This window comes from Halichoeres trimaculatus, unplaced genomic scaffold (assembly GCF_033239565.1).
Source record: "Halichoeres trimaculatus isolate MK-OKI-2021-1 unplaced genomic scaffold, fHalTri1.1 fHalTri1_scaffold_19, whole genome shotgun sequence".
NCBI lineage: Eukaryota > Metazoa > Chordata > Actinopteri > Labriformes > Labridae > Halichoeres > Halichoeres trimaculatus.
In genome coordinates this window covers 17,393,334-17,418,621 of record NW_027437197.1, presented here as the reverse complement: position 1 = coordinate 17,418,621, position 25,288 = coordinate 17,393,334, and the positions used below count along the sequence as shown (strand labels likewise).

At 41.5% G+C, this 25,288-nt stretch overlaps 1 protein-coding gene across 6 annotated transcripts; it reads right to left on the bottom strand.

The window, feature by feature from the left end:
* Positions 1-2,354: 2,354 nt before the first annotated feature.
* On the bottom strand, positions 2,355-25,178 carry mid1 (midline 1). 6 transcript variants are annotated; one of them, XM_074695488.1, is made up of 11 exons: positions 25,119-25,178; positions 12,985-13,706; positions 11,216-11,275; positions 7,333-7,428; positions 6,493-6,600; positions 5,671-5,819; positions 5,459-5,586; positions 4,668-4,811; positions 3,948-4,109; positions 3,656-3,863; positions 2,355-3,402 (listed from the first exon to the last, which is right to left on the bottom strand). In XM_074695488.1, the coding sequence occupies exons 2-11, from the start codon at positions 13,648-13,650 to the stop codon at positions 3,054-3,056; spliced, it is 2,070 nt and encodes a 689-aa protein (XP_074551589.1). In that variant the 5' UTR covers positions 13,651-13,706; positions 25,119-25,178; the 3' UTR covers positions 2,355-3,053. The 6 variants fall into 6 exon arrangements, with proteins under 6 accessions (XP_074551589.1, XP_074551585.1, XP_074551586.1 ...); XM_074695484.1 differs by lacking the exon at positions 25,119-25,178 and adding an exon at positions 22,638-23,004; XM_074695485.1 differs by lacking the exon at positions 25,119-25,178 and adding an exon at positions 19,780-20,003.
* Between the last annotated feature and the right edge of the window lie 110 nt (positions 25,179-25,288).

The following is a 25,288-nucleotide window of genomic DNA, read 5'->3' as shown; positions in this document are numbered from 1 at the left end:
CGGACACTTCCTGTTCCGGGAGTGTGGGCGGGGCTTGGTGAGGAGGCTGGTCCTGGTCCAGATCATCAAGTGTAAACAGACGAGCTCCTGTGCTGAGGAAGGGCCTGTCTTACATTTATATTATATTATTTAGCTCGAAACATTTTCAGAGTGATCCTCCCAACAACATAATGTGTGATATACACTATTTATTTATGTACTTTCTCTGGCCTCAATTTGTGTGGCTTATAAAAACTATATCCATGATACAAGCCAAGCATTCATACATGTACTAATTTACTCAATATTCAGATGAGACAACTTTAGTATTTATGCCAGATCTTAACTTGGCATCAGATGGTTTTGTACCAAGGTTCCCCAGAGCTGCAAAAGCAAAGCACAAATTTTGGAAAAAGGCTTACTTTACATTTGTCTCGAAATAAAAAAAAGGAATAAAGGCTGAGATCTCAAGACAAGCCAACATTTACTTGCTATCATGAGGGTGAAAACGTAAAATTATATAAAATGAGTAAGTACATGTCTACTGTAAGCTTATGTACATTTTGATGTTTTGGTTTCATTTTAAACTTTATTTGTTTTCATTATTTTGTGTCCAAGCCTTGTGTTTGGTCTGTTTTTGTGCAGGTTTTTTTGGCTGTATCTTTTTACAAACATGCAAACCTGACCTTTATTTATTAATTTATTTTTTTCTTATTACTCTTGCAAATATACAGTGTTTCCCATAAAGCTGAAATAAAATATGCAACTGTTCCCATAAAATGATCTTCTGCAATTAACTGCAAAGGTTAATTACGGTTTTATTTCATGGTGATGTTAGGAAAAAATAAAGTCTACAATAGATGATGCAAACTCTATAAAGAATAAATCCCATTGGCACAATAATTTAATGAAAAGAGGTAGAAAATATTTAACTCTAATTTATGGGCAGCAGTTAGAATTCAGCAGACCAAATTTCTAATAGATAAAGTGCAGAAGCAAAGTTTTTAATGTTTTTCATGCATCTTATCATAACATCCCACAGTGGATCCTAATCTGGCACTCAACTCATGTAAGTCCTCTTATTGCACTTGTTCCAGCCAAAATGTAATTTATTGCGCATATGCCTGTACTTCAGCTGCCTCATGGAGCACCTGGTTGGCAGCTGTTCCCATAGTATAATAAATACAAAGCCAACACCTCAAGACAAATACATTATCCTGATGGATGAAATTTATGGGTGGGACAGATATGGCCTCAGGCAACTTAATCATTTATCACAGAAATATAAATCCAGCAGGTGGAGCCCAGGGGCGTATTGTTAATAGTTCAAACCAAGATTTTCTTTTCTTTTTCATTACGCCCTCAGTTTTCCTTCATCTTTTCTAAGCACCCACTTGAAGTATAAAAGCATTTGATCAGAATTATTGTGAGTGTTGCATTCACATCTAAAACTGTCTGCCAACTCAATTATAACTGTTCTTGTGTTTTTTTAGACAAAACAGATCTTTTTTTTTTTTTTTTCAAAAGTGTTTTCTACCAAGACAAAGGAAAAAAAAATTGTTTGTTTTCATCATGGATGAAAATAATTGCAAGCAACTCACGGTAAAATGTGTTAAGTCTTCAGAAAAACAATGGTTTTCTAATTTTTTAAGCATGTTTTTCCATCATATTCAGTGTGGAACGGATCAAAAAAACAGCATTAATCTTTGCTAATTTGTGTTTTGTAGACTTTTATCAATCTTTGTTTATAAAAACTGATGCACTCAAAATAATCCTAATATTTACAAAGTGATTACTCGATTATTCAGAAAAAATTGCTTTCAACCTAAGAAAAAAAAAGTAAAAAATACTTCTGAACTGTTCCGTTAAAATGGCACAAGCAGCCTCCATCCTTTCCTCCCCACATCTCAAAATCTTCAAAAGACCTGGTGACAGTGCACAGAAAGGTAAGGTTCACGAATTACAGCTTTTCCTGCAGGGTGTCTCGTGGGGAAGGTCACACAGAGTTCAGATTTTTTTTTGGTTTTGCTCCTGTCTACTTTAGTTGAAAGGAGATGCTGCAGAATTCAAGCCACGTTACTCCCGAACAAAAAGAGATGTCAGAGCAAATCTTGTCAGGAGTTGTATTTTGGCTCTGAGTGGGTCAGAGTCTGTCCTGTAAAGCAGGACTGACACTTCTTTCTATGGAGGTCATGTTTTCTTTTCACTGGTGTGTTGTGAAAGCTTGTTCAAGCTTTAATTAGACATCAAGTATAAATGAGTGTAAACAAGTCCACATTGTACCAAATTATTATTACACCAAAACACATGCCTTCAATGTAGTGTCTTCACAACTGAGAAAAATCACACAAATCATCAAAGGATGTCACTTTTATTTGTCAGACAGAAACTAAGATGTGGAAACTTTTATGAGCTGGATTGATGCTACGATTATGAAGAGCTATAATGAAACATGTACAGAAAATAAATATGTAAAACTGCTGGATCGATTGAATTCACATCACAAGTGAAGCTGCTGTTAACTACTGTTATCTGACCTATTTAGGTGTTTCCCTTTGTACAAAATGACAAAAGATGCATTACTGGACATGGTGCGTGGCTTAGTGCACTTTTTTATAGTGACAACTCTCCAAAGTGCATTCACTTAAAAAAATCTTCCCAAAACCTTACACTGAAACTAACTTAAAACTCAACCATCCAAAAGCAAACAGTCAACGATAATGCTTTCAACTCACAACCTGAAAAACATGGGAATGGAAACAAACTGAGCCTTTTTTCAAAAAATATTTTCCTTTTGTGTAAAATGTAAGCAAACCCTCAAAACCACCCAGCAGTGTTATGTACATAAATGTGCAAAGCAAAGAAAAACATCTTTAGATGCTTGAAAATAATTTCTTAAATAATTCATTTCAAGAAAAGGCTTGATTAGGAATGTAATCCTGGGTTATTAAGTGCATCTCGTTTGGTTACTGTTTCTATTTTATCGAACAGTAAGTAGGCATCACAGTTAAACAGGTGCAGGCAGTCAGGTCTCTTTTTGGGTGCTCAAAGAAAATCCAGTCAGGCAGGCTTGCTCAGTTGTTGAAGTCTGTCCCCTCTAAGTGGTCTGGGATTGGCAGCCCCGTGAGGACTGTTAAACACCTGTTCCACACATTAAACACGGGGCACACGGGCTGAGCAAAGGCGATGTCAAACGTGTACAAGTGCTGGGAGCCGACGGCGTCGTAGAAAGACAGAGATCCAGTGTCGTAGTCCAACAACACCCCAAGCCGCCGCAGGTGGGGTGACGGCTCGATGGGCATCTCCTTACAGTTGTGACGCACAACCCACGAGTTGTTGCACCGAGACAGTACCCAGGAGGCAGAGTTTTTGCCGACCCACTCGTGTTTTGGTGCTGATTTGTATGCAATGCCGACTGCAAACCTGGATACCAAAAGAAAACAAAGATGATTAATACCAGCACGTTTTGAGCGAAGTGAATTAAAAGGTGTCACTAAGAATACAAACAAGCCTGCAACAGCATGCTAGAGTGCACAAAACATGAGGCTGCATCTTAATTTATTCACATGTGAGCAAAACAAAACCACAGAGATGTCTCAGTCAAAGGACTGGTCTGAACAACGGCTTCCCAACAGCTCCTCCTCTATCATGGCTGCAATCAGGTCAATGCTTTTACCATGTGCTTCCTCCAATCAGAGCCTCCCAGTAATGGCGTCCACTGTCGATGTAAACATTTCCTGTGACACCGTAGCTGCTGTGGCTGGTGAAGCGATCCTGGCTATGGCTCTTCTTAGACGACGTCTCGTCCCTCTCCACTGTCAGGTTGTCATGTGACACCCTCAGCTTCCTGTGAGCTGACTTTGGGTCCAGTTTGAAGGGTTGACCTTCGAGAAAAAAAATGTAAAATGCATCAGATTTCTCATGGACGATCAAAATCAATTCAGTACAGTTTCATTAACTTCACTTACTGTTGGTTTTGAGCTTCCCTGGTTCGCTGCTGCGGTTTCCAGCCTGGTTGATGGCCTTGACTATGAATATGTACTTTGTGCCACACTGAAGGCCGTGCACAGTGTAGTGATTTTGCTTGATGTTTGGTACAATCATCCAGCTATCAGCAGAGTTACACAAACCTGCAGCCCAGATGGAGAGAGCATAAATGAAACGTGAAAAATTAGATGTTTAAAAAACTCAAGATTTTAAAGACAGAGCAAAAAGTGAGAACTCCTCAAACATCGCTGCATTTCCACCCATCCCAGTGTGCTTCAGCACTGAGACAGACGAGCATAAACTGCCTGATTGAGCATGTTGTGACCTTGTTAGCACAATCAATTCCAGCAGTCTGCTGCTCATTTCAACCAAAAGACAATATCGAGCTCACAATGATTCTGCAAATCAGACTAGATCTGCATCTGGATGTAAATCTAGTCTGACTGAGCTGTTATTTTTCCCTTATCCCCTCTCCTAGACGCTGCAGAAATTGCGGCATATTTTTGTAACATCTCATTACCCACAAGAGCCAGGACAAAGCCCCCCTCTCTTGCTGCTACAACATAATATTTTGTTTGGATATTGTAACACAGCCCCAAACAATTTTAAGTCCTTCAGTGAAATCCCTCCGAAATCCCCCTGTCATTGTCATGTTTCCCACCACAAACAATTTGCCGCCAGAGAGCTGCATATAGACTTACTGACAACGTTGGAGTGGCTGGTGAAGATGGCGTACTGAAGTTCATATGATACCACGGAGAATTCATCATCTGATGTCCAGTGGACTGTGATTGTGTCATACGAAGCTGTACATAATTCCTCACGGATTACTGGTGGATTCGGTGCTGCAATTGGAAAACAAAAGAGAAATGTTGTTCCAAGCCAGTAATGAAAAGATAAGTGTGCTCTATTCTGCACAAAACAACAAAAAACAGAACCACAACCAAAATGTGCAATATGTTGCAGAGACCACAAAAAAAAAAAAAACAGACAGGATGATGGCAGAAAGCATCATGCTTTTGTGTTTCTATTCTGACTGGTGTAATTAAAGTGGGGAGCAGTTCCTCCAGCTATTAGAGCTACAGCCCACATGCAGGGTTTAATTCACACTGCACAACAGGCGCTGAGAATAAACAATCAAACCTGTTTCACTTAGAGGAAAATAAAGCTCCACTGTAGTGAAACATTTGTGAGATTTGAGTTTTCAGTCACCGGCAAGTTAATACAAAAAATCTTTGCTTTTATTCACACCACAGCCTGTGGATAGACTTTATAATTAAAGGATAAATTGAGGATAACTCTCAAAGTGCTGTGAAGCTTAAGAACCCAATAAATCATTAAAAATCAGCTTTAACAAATAAGGATGTGAGTAAAAAAAAAAAGCCAATTATTGTTGTGTACCTGGACTCATCTGGGAGTTAATACTGAGCAAGGAATGAATCATTTTAATTAACTGGCTTCATGCCTTGAAATAAAACAAGACCTCGCTCACCTGTGAGGTAATCCAAGCTTTCTAGCATTTTCTTCTCCCGTGAGAAGTCCAAAGCAAAAGTATCGAAGGTGTCATTCAGGTTAATTTCTGGTAAGAGGATTTGAGAGGATGCTGTTGCCATTGAAACTCTGAAACAGAGAACATTAGAGGACATTATCAGCCTGCTGAAAGATTTCTAGTCCAGAGCCTTCCTTTCCTTATTATTCAATCACCTCTCGCAGATGCTTTTAGCCGTCTGCAGGAAGCGAGTGTGATCGGTCTCTTTGAGAGTGTGGTCGGCCTGAGTGATGAGTGACGAGGACCTCTCAATGCACTGTTTGCAGCTGCTGATCTGCTGGGCCAGTTTCCTCAGCCGCACAGTCTGGACAGGGAGAAAACAGGGACATGTTGATAGATGAAAAGCTGGTAAATAACCTGCCTACTGAATGGGGCACCGACCGGCCAGATGTTAAATTTCATTCTGCCTCTCTGATTTAATAATCCTGCTGCAGAAAATTTGATTTCCACCTTTGACAATAAGATTTTTCAGTTGTGTAATAAACACAAAGTGTGAGCTTGAGCCTGTTTCATAAACTATGCTGGCTTCAGGAGAGTGTTTATGTGTGCCATAGAAACACAAGCCTCTGATTGGATGTCAGTGACTTATTGGCTGAGATCAGAGCCTGACACAAGGCACAAGGTGAGGAAGGAAATAGTCCTTCTGCTCAGAGGGACATCACAGGAAGCAGATCTGGTCTCATTGCTCAGCATGTCACTGCCTCTCTAACAGGACGGGAAGAGAAGAATGGACTGGAGTAAGAGGGTAACTAAGTTTCAGTGCTTATAGTTGCATAAAGTTTTCTTTAAGCTTTTATTTTCTAAGATACAGGTTTTCATTTCACTTGTTCCTCCTGCATCCCAACAGGACCAGCATGCTCTGGTGCTGAGATGTAAGCCGGCGTGTCAGCGAAGCCAGGAGGCGAGGCTATCAACATGCACAAGGTGATAAACATACAAACAAAGGTTATCGAGACACAGGAGGTGATAAACGATACCTTCCCCTCCTTTATCTTGGTAGCTATGATCTGTCTCCTCTGCTGTATGATATTAATCAGCAGGTCGCACTCCTCCAGCAGCTTGTTTTCTTGTCGCGATGCATTAACCTAGACAGGACAGAGGAAGGAGTGTAGATAAGAGGGAGTCAATCAGGGGGAGTGTTTTGTGATTTATTTACAGCATGATTAATATTATGCAGAGGCCATGTAGCAGGAAAACAACATTGGGAGATAAATCTGCTGCCTCATGTTGGGAAGGATGGAGGAGCAGAGGAAGAGGTGGGCTGAAAATTTATACTGCGTGATATTGTGATACCTTGAATGGAAATATTGTATCAAGTGTCAATCAGTGATGAAATGACCTCGGTAATAAGGCAAATACATTTTTTTAAGGGAACTAGAGTCTCCTAAACAGGGCTTTCACCTGATTAAGCTAGCAGAGGTCAGGGGTCACAGCCAAGCAGCAAAAAACTGAGCCTCATTGTTTTTAAACTGTTTGCATGGCTTATTTTTGTGGATGCACCTCATACAGCCTCACTTCAGTGGAAAATGAATGATCCCACAATATCTACTCCATATAGTATGCTTATTTTCAAGTTAATGCATTTCCTTTAGCGTCCGAAATTTGCTCTGAAATGTGTTTTTAACAGCAAAGTCAATGCACATTACTGCAAAGATTGATCTATGGACTAATGAGCACTTAATCTTGTTGACATGATGAAAAGTCACCCTCAGATACTGTAATATATCACCAGGTTAATAATTCAGTGAGTTGTTGTCCATGAAAAGCAACAGCAGCCGGCAGCCGGCACCTGAAAGCAGACAGATAAACAACCTCACCTCCACATGTTGGCAGGTTTGGATAAGTTTGCCCATCAGACTTTCCAACTCACTGGTCCTCTTGATTAGACTGCTGAGGTTGGAATCCAAGGCTTGCTGTGGAGAGGAGGGAAAAAAACAGAAAATGAGTATACCATTACACACAGAAACCCCCCTGACAACAAAGTGTAAACAGCTGAATGAATCTTGGAGGAGAGTCAGGTGAATACGAACTTGAGGATCATATCGAGCTCCAGTGTAACGGGCACAGGAGAGGACACACCAGGCTGCCTCTGGACATGACTGTCCACATTTTGGGCTCTGATCTGTGCAGAGCCCCCTCCAGTCCTCCCTGTGAGCCAGAGATCCCATCATACAGCCTGCTGAGGCCGCAGAGCTTAGCAGAGCATCTGCCAACGATTTGGACGACTAAACCCCGACTGTGTTAATCACTGAGTCAGATCAAAGGCTTATGTTTCAAACTTAATCTCACGCTGTAATTGGGTAGGAAGATGATTGTGTACGATCATTGCACAAAATATCTTCTGATATAACCTTTTATTCTTCTTAAAGGCTATAAATGAGTAATTACATCTGAGCATGCTATCAGTAATCTAAACTGAAACAAAAGTGCCGTCACACCAAAATTTAAACTCAATTCAAGAGGAAATGGATGTTAATAAATGAACGCCTGAGATGTTCATATTTGGCGTCGCATACAAGACGTTTCTCCCATTAGCTAAAAGCACCAAAGTTACAAAACTTCAACTTCTGTGAAATATATAATTGTTTGCACCTTTAGCATTTCTCTCGATCAAAAAGGAAACTCTGAAAATAATCCAAAGAAGAAAACAGAAAACAGAGGCTCCATAAAGATCCAAGCCAGTATCACAAAGCTGGTGGAGATATTCCAGACATTCTTTTTAAGATGTTTCACATTATGGTTTTATAAGGTGGTTGCGTCATCACCGTGCACTAAAATAACACAGGCTTTATGATACGGCTCTCACAAGGATGAATTATTCACATAAGGAGAGAATGTGGTGAAAGCCTTTTCAGATACCGAGCTGCAGGTAAAGGTGAGGAGCCAAGCTCTGAAGTTTTAAAAATGGACCCATGAAATATAACATATTAATCAAAGTGATGTTGAATAAAGTCAAGATGCATGATCTAAAAGTTTTCCCATCAGTTTGAAGTGTCACACAAAGAGGATGGACGAACTGAGAAGATGGAAAATGTGAGAGACAAACAGATTCATCTGTGAGGATATTTTGGCGTTCTGTATTTCTCATGGTGTCTGAAGTTTGGCTCGTCCTGCAGCAGCAACACTCTGTGTGTTTGGACAGCTCTGTCTAACAGAGGTCTCTTTCCTAGATTCATTTTGAGCTGATGAGAGGAAGAGAAGCAGCTTCCTTTTTGCATGTGAATGCTTCTGGTTCCACACCTTTGCTTTGGCCAGTCTCTCTTCCTTCCTCTCATAGTCCTGACAGGTCACTGTCAGGACTCTGGAGTTTATCCTGTGTCAACATTACAAGTTTTATCCTTTGTCAGAGTTTGTAACTTGAATATCACGGGCTCTAGCATGCATCTTTGCCTGCTGCTGGGCTGACTGAGCTCTCCCTGAATCAGGAACACATCCTGTATGATTGTGTGGTTTCCTGGTGTACAGAGATTCTCAAACATCCACTTTCACTCTCTAATGAGCGACCGTATGTTGACTTGCTGTCAGAAGAGTAAATAGAGCAGAGCCTCTTTAATGCTGATATTAATAACACACGCTCTTCTCCTGTGCTGACAACTCAAAATGTCAGCTGAAGAGGAGACCTTTTCTAAGACTTGCCAGTCAAGGTGGGAGTGGAAACAGGTTTCAAACCTGTTTTTAAACACTGATTTAGAGATGAAAGATAAGCCACACACTAAACCTTACATTAAGATCTTAACTTGTTTTAATATCTTTGAAGATTAAAGACAGTTTATCATGACAATCCTCAGATCACACACACTACAGGACTCAATGAGATCAAATGCTTAATGTTTGAGGCAACAGTTTCCAAAGAAGTGAGATCACACAGCTGCTCACATGGTCAAACATGACTTCAGAAAGCGTAATATCGCAGCAATAAGGAAAAGACTATTAATAAATAGCGCCACAAGCTGCTCCTCTTTAATTCCCCTCTCGGCTCTGGGTACAGGTTTGTCTACATTCTCTACCTCGTTCAGTGAAGCTTCCCAGTCCTCTCCTCAGATTCAATCTGACCAGAAATTGTGAATGCGTGTTTTTGTTTTCTATGCTGCACAGTCCTTGTCTTGCATATGTTTTGTTGTGTTTCTGAAAAATGTCAATTTGCTTTGTCATTTTTCAGACAAAGGGGAAGATTTATAGATCAACTGAGCCCTTAAGTACAATCTTGAAGTTAGCGTGTCCTGCAGTGAAAATGTGCAGGTCAGAAGGTCTCTGCTGCATCTACAGGATATAAGTACAACAAAACAAGTCCACAATAAAGAGTTCAATAAAGGGAAGGCCATCCAGTGGGTTATGAAGCCTGAAAGCATTACATTTATGGAAGTTTACTGATGGACAAGGACAAGTTAGTTACACACAATACTTAGTTTGATTTTCTACAGGGGAATTTTGAGGCCATTGAAGTTGTTTCAGGTTCCGATTACAGATTTCAACTTTAAGCCTTTGAGGCTAGAAAAGAAGGGTTCTCTCTCTGAACTGTATTGTGCGTTTCCTTTGTTAAGGTCTGTGACGATTCTGGCGCCCCCTGAACAAAGAAATGCCTTCTGTCCCTTCATTGGTTTGACCTGTATGTGTCCTCGGTATTTTTACAAGCTGTTTTAAGACAGAGTTTTTCATATAATGCACTGCCTGCTAAAGAATCGGCAGTATGCAGCACTTTCGTTAGAAATAAGATACAATAAATAGTCAGCCTTCACACTGATGATCGTGTTTGCCTCTGTGGGTCACAAAGAGGCGTCAGTATTAACTTAGGTCTGCTTCATAAACATTTCTCTCTATGAGAATTTTCCTCAGAGCTTTCACTGAATTCAGTTGAGTTAACAGACTGAGTCAACAGATTGAGAAACTGGAAACCTCTTGAACACACAGATTTCTCTTTTTTTCAGCTACAACTACTTGCCTCTTCTTTGGCCCTAAATATGAACATATAGAAAACTATGGTGGATTGAAAACGATGGACTCACTATTGGATCTGGATCATGCCACACATCGGTACCGCTGCATTAAACATCCTCACACTCACACACACACTTCCAATTGCACCATGTCACAAGTATTCCTTTGTGTGGGAATGTCTGCGAAAAGCGAGGCGCTGTAAACACGTGTTTGGAGAATACAGCAACCATGAACAAGCTCAGCTGCATGCCACCTGGGTCCTGTCCTGCGTGCCATGAGAAGCAAACAATCCCTCTCTGAGATGGGAACCGCTGTTTCCTATGAGGCTGCTAACAATGTAGCTCAGCGTGTGTAATGCGTGGTCGACAAGATCCGAAAAACAAATAAAAACATGAACGGGTGAAATGTGGCCCATTGTTGAATCACAGGCAGCTGAAGATGTAATACAGCAGAGAAAACAGGTCATTGTTAGTGCAGCTTAAAGGAGATAAAGGATCAAGGACTCTATTCAAACAACCGTCTGTCTATTACCGTTATGATAATGTGTGCATTTAAAGAGGAAGGACGATGAACTACACTGAGTAATGACAATATAATGCAGTATTCTACCAAGGCTAAGATGCTCTGTCTGCATGTTTGCACAAAAAGACTCATTCTGTCTCTCGATGAAGGATAAAAACCGTGAACAGAGACATGTAGATCTATGTTTTTCTATACCATAAGTCTGTCCCTGAATGTGTAGTTTAAAGAAATGTTTCTGATCACCTGGTCGGCCTCCTGGTGTGAACGATCACGCCCCACACAGAGAAAGCGGCCAGGAGATTTCTGCACAATGACAGAATAATCAAACAAAGGGAGACAGGTTAAGACTGGTCCTCTGACCCTTCTTTCCAGAATGATGCATCCCAGCTCCTCTGTGAGCAAGCGTTGTTAAAAGAAAGGCAGCGAGCACAAAAAGGGTTTCTAGTGTTTCTTGTGATGCTTTAACCGTCCCACGACCTCGCTTTTGTGAGTCATGCATGGACACTGTGAGTGGAAACAAAGAGGAGCTTCATTTTTATTTCATGCAGAAGATGGCATGCTATTGTTAGGGTACACTTAGGGATAAACTGAGACTTATGCGTTAAAAAAAAAAGCCTCAAATTGACTCCATGAGGTTGTTGGAGAAACATCTATATCAGCCAAAGTCAAAATCTCAGAGTTATGTAAGAATCTGTGATGGCCAGGATGCAGAGCCACCTCTCTATTCAGGATCTCCTCATGCTTTATTCATGTCAGCCCCATCTGCTGAACATGAGCCGCTCCTTTCCACCTAAAACTGTGAAAGAAGTCACTTTAAAAAACAGCGACTACGGTTGAAACTGGCCAAGACGGAGACAGGCTCCAACTCATTGCATTCATGTTCATCTAGTTCTCATTGGTGATGCATTTGGTTTGAGGGGATGCAGGAAGGTGGAGGATTCACTTTTGTTTACATAACTCAGAGTCAAGCACACAGGAAGAATATTTCAGCATTTTTTTTAAAGAGATACTTTCACTGGTACGTTTTCTTGGTCTAGGAATATTTTCCTCTGCAAGTCTGGTTTGTTAGCCACTAATAGATGGAGGAGGGTAGCTCTCTGATGTGTTTTTAAGCTGAGGTCCAAAGAACAGAAGAATAAGTGACATCAATCAGACTGTGGCGACACAGAATTCCTGCTTTCTGTTCTTTTTTCTCCAGGATTTTCTGTCAGTATAAAAATGTAAACAAGATGAAAACTAGATTTGAACGGAAGTCATTTTGGAGGGAAAGTTGTTTCAGGTTTCTTATTGCAGGAAGAGAACGGTAGACTTTGAGATTCTCTTACAGATTGCACAAGCTTTACATTAGATTCGCAACAAAAGAGACTGATACATAACACATAGCAGGGCTTTTATTTTGGCGGGGAACACTAATGTTATTCTAAAGGAAATTAAAGGGTTAATGTCTGACAGTGTGTTATGGATTCAGTATTAAACAGGAATATGTGTCGCAAATTAGCGCTTATTGTTACGATACCCAGTCTGTGTGTATTGTGTTTGTCCCTCGTGAATTAACCACAAATTAATAAATAGCAGCATGTTAAATACATACAGTAGTCTACGATCTACAATCCTGTTGAGTTTAAAGACAGAAACACAGCAGGTTTTGTTTCTATCCTTCTTTTAACTCTATTTTTTGAATGTTGCTGATTAAGAGTCGCTGGTTTCCAAAACATTTATGATATGACGCATTTCACACTTTCTAGAAGTCACTGTAGAGCGCTGTCTTTTCTTATTGTCTGCACACTCCTCTATAACAGAGATCAAGCTCATGTTTTTCTTCTCTGTTTGGTCTACAAAGGTTAACTTTAAGTCTTGTATTAACAGATCCTCAGTCTGTGTTTTTGTGTAAGACAAAAAGAGGTGAGTACTGCAGAAATCAGCTTTCAGTGAGCTAAAATCAGCAGGCAGAGTTTTGTGCAGTGCATCATAAATCTCAAACATTTCTCTCACTACTACAGATCGTTTCTTACCTTAAGTTTGTCAAACCGGTCACCGAGGGCTGCCACTTGGTGGTCCCGGTGTCGGCCAACCAGCTTACACAAAGCACAGATCAACTGTTCGTCTGTCACACAGTACATGTTGACCTTCTCCTCCTCGTGCTCCAGACACATGAGCCCTCGCAGATGGGAGTCCAGCAGCGGCTCGATTAGTCGGTGGCCCGTGAAAGGCTTCTTGTTGGGGTGGGTGGCCTTGAGACACTCGTCGCAGTATGACACCTCGCAGGTGACGCAGGTTTTCACGGCGTCCTGCGGAGGGTCCTGCTCACAGAACTGACACTGCACCCGGTCAGTGGGGCTTGTCATGGCTCTGCTGTCGGGGGCGGCTCGCTCTCGACGGGTCTCGTTAGGAGAGTTAGGTCCGCTCAGAGAAGCCTTCTGATAGCGGTCAATGATGTTCTGTAATGTCACGTTGCGTTTCAGTCCCTCTAGGCCCCTCTGGTTCAGAGAGATGACATAGCGACAGGTCGGGCACTGGAAGGCGCTGATGGACTGAATTGGCTCGGTGGGGGTGCAGTGTGAGACCAGGATGCGATGGGCACAGTTGAAACAAAGGCTGTGAGCGCAGGGCAAGAGCAGCGGGTCCTCAAAGAGCTCCAGGCAGATTGGGCAGGTCAGTTCCGACTCCAGTGTTTCCATTTTCAGGCGAAACAAAGAGGGGTCGTCTGCGAAATCCAGGGAAGCTGATCAGCTATCTACAGAGACGAGAAAGAGAGGGATTAAGGATGGTGATAACAACAGAAAGATAACTGCAAGAGGCTGAAAACAAAGAGTTTAAGAGTTCAATCACGTATCATCCAGACAAATTTAGAGAGTCTTTTTCTAAATCTGTGACTTTAATCTCCCTTTTTGTCTGTAAACTGCATTTAGCTTTATCTTAAGTGTACAATCCCAAATCTCTTTGCATCTGGACTGCTTCCAGCCGGCAGAAGGCATTTTGATACCTCAGTTTTAATTCATAATAGATGATAATCGAACAAAGCAGCTCTCAAGTCCATGTGGAGACATGAGGTGTAAAATAGTGGTGATTAATACAGATATCATGCATATTCCGTCCCCATTATCAAGAATTTATGGTAATGAAAGCAGAATTATTCATCCTCATCTTGAATTTCATTTGATTCCCACTGCACTTTGAACACAACAACATAAATGTTCATCATGTCAATATTTTTATGTCTGATTATGTAAACAAAGCAAACTGCAAACACGTCATCATACTCATATCAGACTTTAGTAAATCATTTCTGCTGGGTTTACAACTCGGAGAATGCAGCAGCAGCAGCTCATTTTAATTTGGCACAGGACAAGTCTAGCCTGTCCCCATGTGTTCAGCTCTGTAATGTAGTCCGCAGGCCGACGGGCCCGGCGAGGACTGACAGCTCAGCCATGCAGAAGTCTATTGGCCTGCTTGCTGATGGCTGGGGCTCCACACTATCACAGACACTGAGTCTTTGTTCCCGGCCAGTAGGACACCCCAGCTGCGAGTGGACACACTGTGCTTCACAGCGTCTCTCGATGTGAACTCTCTACCTCCACTCATTATGTGTGAAGAAGGCAAAAGCTCATTATCAGGACAGTCGGGGCCACAAGTAGCTCTTTTTGAAGTCGTGAGGATACAGCAATTACCTCTGAGCTACAGACCTGGGTTTGTTCTTTTCTATTCTATTCAAATCTTCACAGACACTTGTTTGTCCCACTGCACTGTTCGAGACAACAGGCGATTGTTGCACTTATCTCCAGTGACCCTGATGCAGTTGTAGACCTTTGCTTCTTTAGGTATTTTGCTATTTAAAGACAAAACAGAGAACGCAGGTGACTAATAATTACTACAGTGGGTTAAAGATGGTCCCCTGGGTATATTCTGAAAGTGGGAATGTCATCATTCAGTCACATGTTGTGTAAATTACATGGAAAAGTCAGATTCTGTTGATTCTACTCGCTCAGTCAATGATTTGTTACTTAGAAACAAACATTTAATGAGTCTAAAGCCACACTAGTCTTAACAAATTAGCCAAACAATGGCACAAAAATAACTAAATTACTCACTGACTGTAGTGACACAACATTACACCATTCCTGCAAGGCTCACAGCTACAACACAGCGCTTACTGAACACACACAAGTCTGGTTGAACAGGTTATGTTCTCAAATGAAAGAATATCTTTGCGCGAGAAAACATTACACAGACGCTAATCTCCTGATGTCATCCTCTTTGGTTTAAGTTACAGAAAGTGTGTAAAACAGCACCAAAGCAAAGAGCTCCTGCAGTCTGCTGCTAAAGTCCCAAGTACAGTACGCACTCCTTTAAGCTCTCCCATTCATGCACAGTTTACTTTACCCACCGATGGATTTCGCCCCACTTTGCTCTGCCGAGACATTTCTGCTGAAGGTTTAAAAAAAAAATCTGACCTAAATCATGGACAAACCATTTTTATGACAACAAAAGCACCAGCCTGCCATTAAACCCAGGCTTTGCCGTAGAGATGGGCATCCAGATGGCACAAGTCTTCACAGCCCCAGTAATCCTGCAGCAGAGCTGTCATTAAGCAAAAGATTGAGCAAGAGGTAGCAAGCACAACAGGAAAAGTTGCCCGACAATTCCAGGAAAGCCAGCTCCACCTACAGCTGGAGCGCTGGCCAGTAACCGGGAGAAGAGAGTGAAAAGAGTGTGTATGTGTGTGAGAGAGGGAGAGAAAGAAAACAAGCGGAGGCAGAGGAATTGTGCAGAGCCCCAGCCCATGCCCTTACAGGCAGGTTAGTGTCCTCTCGGCCCTGCCCATTCACAAATTCAAAGCATCGGGATCAGGTTCAGGTTTCCTTGTGTGGCCATCCCTCCACACAAAGCTTTGAATTGGAACTTTTCGTAGCAGTGCCACCGGGGGATTCGAAGAGAAAAGCTGAAGACAGAGCAGAGAGGCCGCCTGAGAGGCTGCAGGACTCATCTTCAGCCTAGGACGGGGTTGCGGTTACCTCTGTGCCAAAAGAATAACAAAGTGACGTGGAAAAAGTGAGCAACATCACAGGCTCGAGCAGCTTGTGATGCCTAATATCTCTCATGGGTGCCACAACTCAAAAACGACACTAATACTATTTCTACCTTATGAAATCCCCGCTCTTCTTCCTGACAGCAGACACCGAAAGACACTTAAGCTTCCTCTCTGACAGACACGACTACAAATGAAGACAGACACTTCCACAACATCACCTGCTACATTCAAGCTCATCCCGGTTGGACCTCATGAGGGAATCACCGAGGTACCATCTGCTAAGCATGTGGCTCTACCTCCAGACACACCCCTGCTGTGCTCCATTTCAATTCTCCTGTCAGTCACAAGAGTCCCTGGAGTGGCTATCCTCACCGAGAGGAAGACACGCACTGTAAATATTAAAGGCGAGCTAAAGTTTAGACAAAGCAGTGGGTGTGGGCTTCAGTGCTCGGAAGATGCACACAGGAATGTGACAAGAATTCCCCAGGTTTCCTCAATAGAGTCGCTCTCCAGCTGGGATGGAATTTATAGTCATGAGGTTTGCAGGAGGACTTCCAGGAACAGAGATAACAAGGGAAGAAAAAGGAGTGAAAATGCTTGCTCTGTTTCTTTGTGAATGCAGCAGAAGTTTATGCAAACAGAGCTGCAACAATAACTAAGTTATCATCAACTTTAAGATCATTTTCCAGGAAAGTGTCATTTTGAAGAGGGCAGAACTAGTCGATTTCATCTGTTTCAGAGTGAATATTTTCCACTCTATGTCCAAACTGAATCATCACTGGCTTTGGTCACCATATCATGACATTCTGTTAAAGACAAACCATTGTCTGTTTTTAGCGAAACATAACATGTGACAACCAGAAAGATCCTTTCTTCCTTTGCTCAGTTAAGACTCTGACAATAAAACCAGACAAGTTACATCATGAAACCCCCCATCTCCTGCCTAGCCTATTAAAAAAGTTGTTATGTTTTGCTCAGTGATGGCGGCAGATGCTAAGTGTTGAGGATAACGGGGAATAAGAACATGCACCCACTATTTGCAGCCTTGTCAAATGATAAACTAAACCACCAATATAACATTTGGAGCTTTAGTAGTGGAGTAATGGGTCATTAACAGATGAAACAATTACACTGTCTCACATAGGAAGATAATTACCTGCTCTAGCACTGTTCTAATCCTTTTGGTTATGGTCTTTTATCACCTTTAATGGTGCTTCTTTCCCCATGTATTCAGCCACTGAGAGAGTGTGATTGCTCTTGTCTTGTTTCCTGGGGCAGACACCTAACATATTTATCTGTAATCCTGTCTCCACAGCGTGGCTGTGACCAATGCCTGGCCTGTTGCTGCTCCCTAAAGCAGCCTGCTCAGCAGCAGCCCACTCAGGCCCAATGTGATTTACAGCTGGAGGAGCACGAGCCAGCTGATTACACTGACAAATCTACCTGACCTGCAGCTGCACACATTACTGAGATTAGCTGCACGAGGCCTGGCCCTGACCACCAGCCATTATTAGTCTTATTTAACTGATAGTGGAGGGAAAGTTAATTACAAATCTAAACATTTAGGCTACTGAATTGATATCTCATCTGTCCAGTAGGATTAGCGTGAAAAGTTATGCTTTTTTTTGCAGTGCACTCTGATGCTAACAGTAAAATATGACTTTCAATTAAGAGATTCCCGCCTCCTCTCAGAGTGAGCAGGATGTCTCATAATGAGGAAATAGCCCAAAAATCGATAATGCACCTAATGTTTTTGTCTAATGAGTTTCTTACAGACTAAGAAGTGGAAATAGAGATTTTAATGCCAGCTACAGGCCCACTTTTCTTTCCTTCTTTTCACACAGCTTACTGTCTGGACTGTAAAGGTCATCGGGGTCAACATCAGAAGGCGCAACGAACTCTCATTTCCTCCCAGCGCGCGCGGCTTGGCAGGTGGCATCCGCGGGAAAACACCGTATCCTTTCCACAACCACAGGAACTTGTGACTTTCCAGGCATGTAGCCTGCTGCTGCTTAGAGGTCCACATGGAAAAATGAAATCCCACTGAGCACAAAAGTATCGCGAAGAAGCCCTCCTTTCGTTCACATTACCACAAACATCCGGTTCTAAATGTGTTTTCCGTCTCACCTGGAGCGTTCAAACACTTTGTAACCCTCACATCAAAACATGCCATTTACAGGTAGAGCAGTCACTGAGCGACACCGTGTGGTTGGTACAAGAAGTGCAGCCAAATCAAATCATACAATTTATCCCATGCAATCACTCAGTGATATTACACAGCTATTAGTAAAATAAATCAATATGATTTAAAGACTTTAGAAAAGCTACTGATTCAACTCCAGTAATAATAATTTATTCATTTACTAAAATATCTACACATGTGAGCAAACCTGTCCATACAGTGTTCTTAGTATGTACACATAAACTAATAATCGCTCATCATCTTATCTTATTGTTTAACCCTCTATGGTACGCATTATGATGTCAGTTGGGAAAAAAATGTTTGGAGTTTTTTTTTTGTGTGTGTGTGTGTGTGTGTGTGTGTGTGTGTGTGTGTGTGTGTGTGTGTAACAAAACCATCCAAATAAATGTAATTCAAACATAACAGTGCAGCACATTGAAGCAACACTGTTCTATAATGCTCAGTAATGGGGGGAAAAAGAGTAATTAATTTATATTTCAATGCATTTTTTTCAAAAACACATAGATAATACTTGATGACAATCATATCATGTGTAAGTTATTTTATTTATTCTGTATTGCTTTCTAATTAATTTTGTTTTTGTCTTTATTTAATATTTTGGACTCGTATCTAAGTAAAAGTAGCTGAAGGCAACATTTCTACAGTCTAATTACCAATAACTTTTTTTCTAACTCTTTTAACTACCGTACATACACAAAAAAGGCTTAAAACTACTTTTCTCTCTTCGCTTGAACCCGATGTAATGATGTCTTTATAAAGACTTCCATCTGTGTTGCCATAGCGACAGCTTGATATCTATTTGTCACACCGGCGATCAAAGGCAGCCCACTCTGGTGGGGAGATGTCTAACATTCTTCCTCACAGGAACCAGATAAGTTACTAATTAATAAGGGGAAACTGCAGGCCCAACTGCCTTGTCCCAGTTTTACCCTTCATTAGCTTCCTGTGTGTATGCAGGAGTGTCAAAAAATGTGGCCAGATGTATTGCCCAAGCATATATGGATGTGACAAGGGAGGGAAGTGTGTGTGTGCTTTATCTTATCAGAGGGGTAAATGGTATTTTGTAGGTCACAAGGCTACCAGATTATGGATGAAAGGCTGGGTTTATCTCCCTCTGGGCAACAGAGGCTCTCTCTGTTTGAGTCAAGGTAATAAAACACGTTTATGATGTTTGGGAAAAGATGACACTGAGAGAAAGAAAAGAAAGTCAACCTACATAAATCTGGTTGGAATTCAAATATTCATTTAAAAGTGAATAAGACTGCATGTATTCATTGCAGGTATTCAGTGAATAGCTGATGTGACTCAGGAAATCTACTCCGACTGTCTTGACACTTCTTAATCACTAAATTCCCCTTGGCCTTCTAACTTAGTCATCCTAACACTCTGGTATTATCCACGGATCAAAACATGAAGGCATCTGTGAGCGCAACAAGGCCAAACAACCCCAACACTTGCACAGATTCCCGCCTGCAGGCTTGGAAACATAATCATGACTCAATGTTTTGGTACAAAAACGCAGAGGCGCAGTAACAGAAAAATTCAGGCTGAGTTAGGAGTGACCTTCTGACTTACCCGCCACATGATTACATCCATAAACAGGCGAGAGAGGGAAAAAAGCCACCTTTACAGTCAGCCAGCGTTGATTTCTGGGCTGTGCCAAAGCTGATCCTGTGCAGTGATCTGAACTTTGAGAGGAGTGACTCGTCTCTATTGCTCTCTGTGAGTTTCTGACCCTCTAACCCTGTCCTCTAAGCCTATTGAAAACCAGTAGGAGGATCGAAACTTTCCACCCTTTTCTCCCGTCTCACAGAGGACTCTACCTATCCCACATAGACTTAGCTGGCTTGCAATTTGTTGCATTGCCCAATCACATTCAAGGGGAAGGACTTGTGCTGGTTTGCTCTATCACTCAGGGCTATCAGAGCATGGAGTGCTGCCATAACTCCCAACAAAGCTTTTTTTGTCATCCTCAAACAAACATCATCCACATAGCTGGGCTGCACACCACCAAAAAAACCCATCCTGGTGCTTTTATTTCACATTCTTTCTTCTTTTTTTGCATCCATCCAACGATGACATTTACAAGTTACATCAATCACATTCAGAGATCATCTGAACCTGTTATGAATTCCTTCATGTGGTCTGGTTTTTCGCAGCTTGAAATGTGATTCATGCCTGACATTTAATACAGTGCATTCAATACAGCTGGGGGAAATAGTGCATAAGCAAACACAGAAATCAATGATGAGCAAATGCTGCAGAAAGGACAGTGAGCAACTGATTCTTTATGTCCGAGTCAATGGCTCAGCACTAATTCTAACACGGACAAATGAAGATCTATTTAAAGGTTTGTTCTGCTGCCAGTCACTCAGACACACCTCATACAGCCGGGTTGATATACGCTTATTTCCAAAAGTGTGAACACCCTTTTGTTCCTCCATGTGAACACACTGAAATGGAAACACACAGGAATGCTCTGTGGTTGTAAGAGTCGACTTAGATGGTGTTGAAAGTTGTTGGCATCTGCTCGCCACTCTTTGGCTACGCTGAAAATGTCTCCAACACAAACATATGCTGCCTGACTCAACTGGCATCCGATGGAAACCTGATTCTGATCTAATAAAGTTTGATCAGTTTCTCTGCTCTGAATTCAAGCCTGCATTCACTGTTTGAGGTTGGAGGTATTTAGTCAGAGGCCTTCACCTCAGACGGCCTTGTCAGCAACAGCGATTGAGAGTGTGTGAGATACGCATCTCGGAGTTAAACAAATGTTTAGGTTGTGTGGTGAAACCGCAGCACATAAGGCATGGACTGATGGGATTAGAGGGAGCCCAAGAGCCCCTGCCAGGTCTTAGTGTGTTTCAGCAGAGTCCAGAAGAAGTGTGAAAAGGAAATGTGAGACCAATGAAAACAAATAGGATTTAAAGGTGTGTTAAAGCTTGAGGAGACTTTGCTTTGAAATTAGAAATACATGTAAAACCAACATCTTTGTACTTCAAAAACAGCTCAATTTGCTGTGTAAGCTTTTTCTTAGGCATGTCACGGCATGTTCAAACTAACATCTGTCTGTACTCAATGTGCATGTGACAGCAGAATTCAGAAGAAATGTACACATTTCACATTGTCAACTTACAAAACATCCATAAATCTATCTATGTAGTTCCCAGCAGTTAGCATACACGTGCAATGTTAGCAGCAGGTTGTTTTCAAAGCTACATATGCTAGCTGTTAGCTTTTTATTACAGGGCCTGTATATTTAAATGGAAACCATAGGTGTTCATTTGCTGTAAAGACTGCAGCGCAAGTTATAAACCCCACCTCCTCCATTCTTACAGATGGGACAAGTCTCAAACTGTAGAGTTAAAATACTTAACATACACATTTTTATAAAACATGGTTTCTCTCCTTATAGTAACTATTTATCATGCTGATATATGTCAGTGTCCATTTTTTTCCAGAGAAGCTTAGTTTTAATAAGTTATTTGAGTCAAGAAAAGGGGATTTGACATCATGGCCAGTAGTTTTTCACTGACTTTATTGAGATTTTTACATGCATGTGACATGACTCCTGCAAACTGCGAAAGCCAGGTTGCTTCTGTGCACGACTTGGTCGCACCAGCACAATAAGTCAGCGCCCATATGAAGCAATTATTTGGCTTCATATCTCACAATTAGGGTAAAGAAGGCAGGCTATATATAGAGAATGCTGTAAACTCTGTAAAGCAACACTTATTGGTTTGAAAAACAGATGTGAGGTCCAGCTTTGAGCTTTCTCGGCAGAAGTTGGTTCTTAGCATCTACGAATCAGAATCAATACTTAGTTTAAGATTTAAGCTAACAGGACATAAGAAGCTGAACAGCTGATTTGAAACTTAAGAGTGTAGTTTTGTTGCTTTTTTTTTTTTTTAATTTCAAACCTAAACAAAACCACAACTCATTAAATCTGGACAGTTTCAGAAAGTATACAAAGATGAATGATAACTTTTCTTTTAGAAAGTTTTCTGTACATACATCACACATGAGACCAGGCATCTCTTCATTACAAGGAGTATTTCAGGTTATAAGTGGCTCAAAGTAATTAAGGCTAAATATATCCCCATCTTAGTTATTATATGAGGCTGAATGGTGAAGCAAAAGTGGTTACTAACAGTGATGAAACTTGTGCAAATTAAGCCACAGTAATATCTGTGTAATCTATTTGTAAAGGAATTTAATTGGACCAGAAATATTTGCTAAATTCTGTTTTCTTCTCCCTGTGATCTTCATTTTTCTCAGAGTCAGACAATCCTCTGCTTGATATGTCAAACATTTATACCAAGAAGCTCGCAGAAGGCAGCAGAGCATGTTTATTTTAGCACAGCAAAACTTTCTCAAAGCCTAACTTAGAAGTGTAAAAGAGTCACCCATTGGAATAACACTTCATCCCTTACCTCACAGTCTGTTAGTCAGTCAACCAGCGAGTCCATAGTCCTGGTGGCAGATGAATACAGAAATAAAGCCCAGGAAGAGATTTCTCTATAAACACCGGCTTTCCTCAGAAGCCTCCCTTTAGCTCCTACTTTCAGTCGGGGCTCTGCTGCCTCGTCTGTCTCCCCACTATCTCTGAAATTCTCCTCACACAGCCTCTTCTTCTCTAATCCTCTCTAAAGGAAGCCCAAAACTGCTCCAAATGGTTCAACCAGGCGCCGACTTCTCAGGCTTTTTTCCTCTCTTTGTATTATTTTGTTGGCTGGGATCATTAACTTAGTCCCATGAGAATATAAGGAGGTAAATAACCCCCCTCCTTGCTGTGGGAGGCTGTCAATCACAACTGATGATGAGGTGGTGAGAGGGGGGTGCTTTTAGCTGCCGGGGAGGCACTTCTGATTGGCCACCGGGGAACAGAGGTGTCTTGCATGACAAATGGGAGCACTGGGATGGATGGGCCTGCAGAGATGCTCAGCTGAGGTTATGTGCACATTTATAATAGACTCTCCCTCATTTACATGTCATTTAAAAAGGAATAAAGCCATGGAAATGAGTGAGTAATCAAAGTTGACATAGCAAATGTCTACTTAAAACAGCGGAATTCAACTAATTCATGTAATTTATGCTGTACTTGAATAAAAGGGTCAAGAAGAATCACACGATCTCTAAATGACTCTTTGGTACAGTCTGGACGCACAGTGGGGGGGTAACTGGGAGGAAGGCACAAAGCTTGCGTTGCCATGGCGGTGTGGCGAGAGCAGTGATGCATCTTGGCGCATGAAACCAAATGCCACTCTAATCTTTTCACTGGCAAACCTTCAGCTCCCTCTCTTCACAGCTTGTTTGTTTCTCAGTCGAGCTTACCGCTGCCTGTCACTCTCCAGTTCCTCCCAACATCCCATGCCAATGTGAAGTCTGCTGTCGTTTTGTATGGAGGGGAAATGTGTTAAAGACAGTGTTAGTGACCGAAACAATACCTGAGATGGGCCACTCCACTCCCAGTGACCACAACTAAACGCTTACAGGCTGACAAGTGAGGGGGAACAATGGATGGATTAGGCATGACTTCCTCTGTGTGCATCTGTAGGCTCCCTCTGAACACGTTAAACACACACTAATGCATCTGTAAACACCACATCATTTTCTGTGTAAAACATGCAAGAGTATGCTGCATTATCCCCACATCAGTCCACCTTTACAGTAAACAACAGAGGCTAGAAAATCTCTTTCTCCTGCCCAAGGCCACACACGGCTGTATATCCATAACCTGCCTGTGAAAAAAGCACGGCTCTGCTTGCTTCTCTTGCAGTAAGGCGCATTTTAAAGCAATAAAATGCCATAAAACTAATGACATTTACATGCACGGAAGAGTGACACTGATATTTGAGCGTTAAAGGTGAAAACTGTTAATCACTCCAGGGTCAATCGAAAGTCATTCACCCTCTTTGAACTGAACATTAGGCAGTAAAACGACCCTTTCTGTTGTAATCATTACAATAAAAAAGCAAAGAAAACTTGTCTCGGCTGCGGTTTTAGCAGCTGTTCCCACCTCGACCAATGGAAACCCAATCTGATCCATGTTCCAGGCCCCAACACAAAGTTTCTGTGGCTTTAAGTCCGGAAAATGGGCAAAAAATAGTTGTATTTTTGTATTCTTTTACATCCAAGGCAATTAAACTCCCACAAATCAAAACAGATGTGATATTGTTTAAAGCATAAATTTGACATCCACTGTTTTATGATGTATCAACTTTGACACAGGAGAAACTAACTCTTCCATCATACCCATTTACAAAACAGGACTCCAGCCACAATTTAATCCAGTCCAGAGGTTGGGCTGCTCATAATGACAATTGTATTTCTTGTTTACGTGTTTGTATGAGTGGCAATAAAGATGTTGACACTCTCGGTGTAATCCTTTTCAAATTACTTCCTGAAAATACGATGCATTATTGTTTACTCATACTCCCTTATCAATAAGTAACAGCACTGTTGGAATAATTATTCAAAACAAATGAATATTCATCCCCACTAAATAAGGCCGTTTGCTGCCTGAGGCGGTCCTCTGGGTGCCGGTTGGCACATCAGGCTGTATTAATTGGAAAAAAAAAAACTGAAAAGGGCCAGAAAAGCCGTGCTGAAGGAGACGATAAGTTGGGAAATTAAGGCTGTGAAATCTGATGCTAGACAAACTAATAAGAAGAAAAGATATTAATAGATATGAATATGGTTTTAGGGGGAATTGGAGCAGACACTTTAATGCTCCTCCATCATTTTATGAGATTAAACTTAATAGTTGCAAACTTATTTTGCACGAAACAAGAAAATCTGATGAGAAATCCCTTTCATTAGATTCATTGTCCTTTCAATCATCTTAAGAGCTCACAAAAGTAAACAATAACAACTTTTAAATCAGATTCAAAAGAAGTGAAAGTCAGACTCACATGCTTTCATCCAGACTGGTCCTTTAAAATGCAGGTGCAGCTCCCGCTGATGCCTCAGCAGTCTTTTTCAGTAGCACATGGAGGAGAGACTAAACAAAACACACAGTAGCATCCCGGCTAGTCTCGTCCCACACTCCCTCCCTTATTGCCACTGCTCCCCACACCCACAC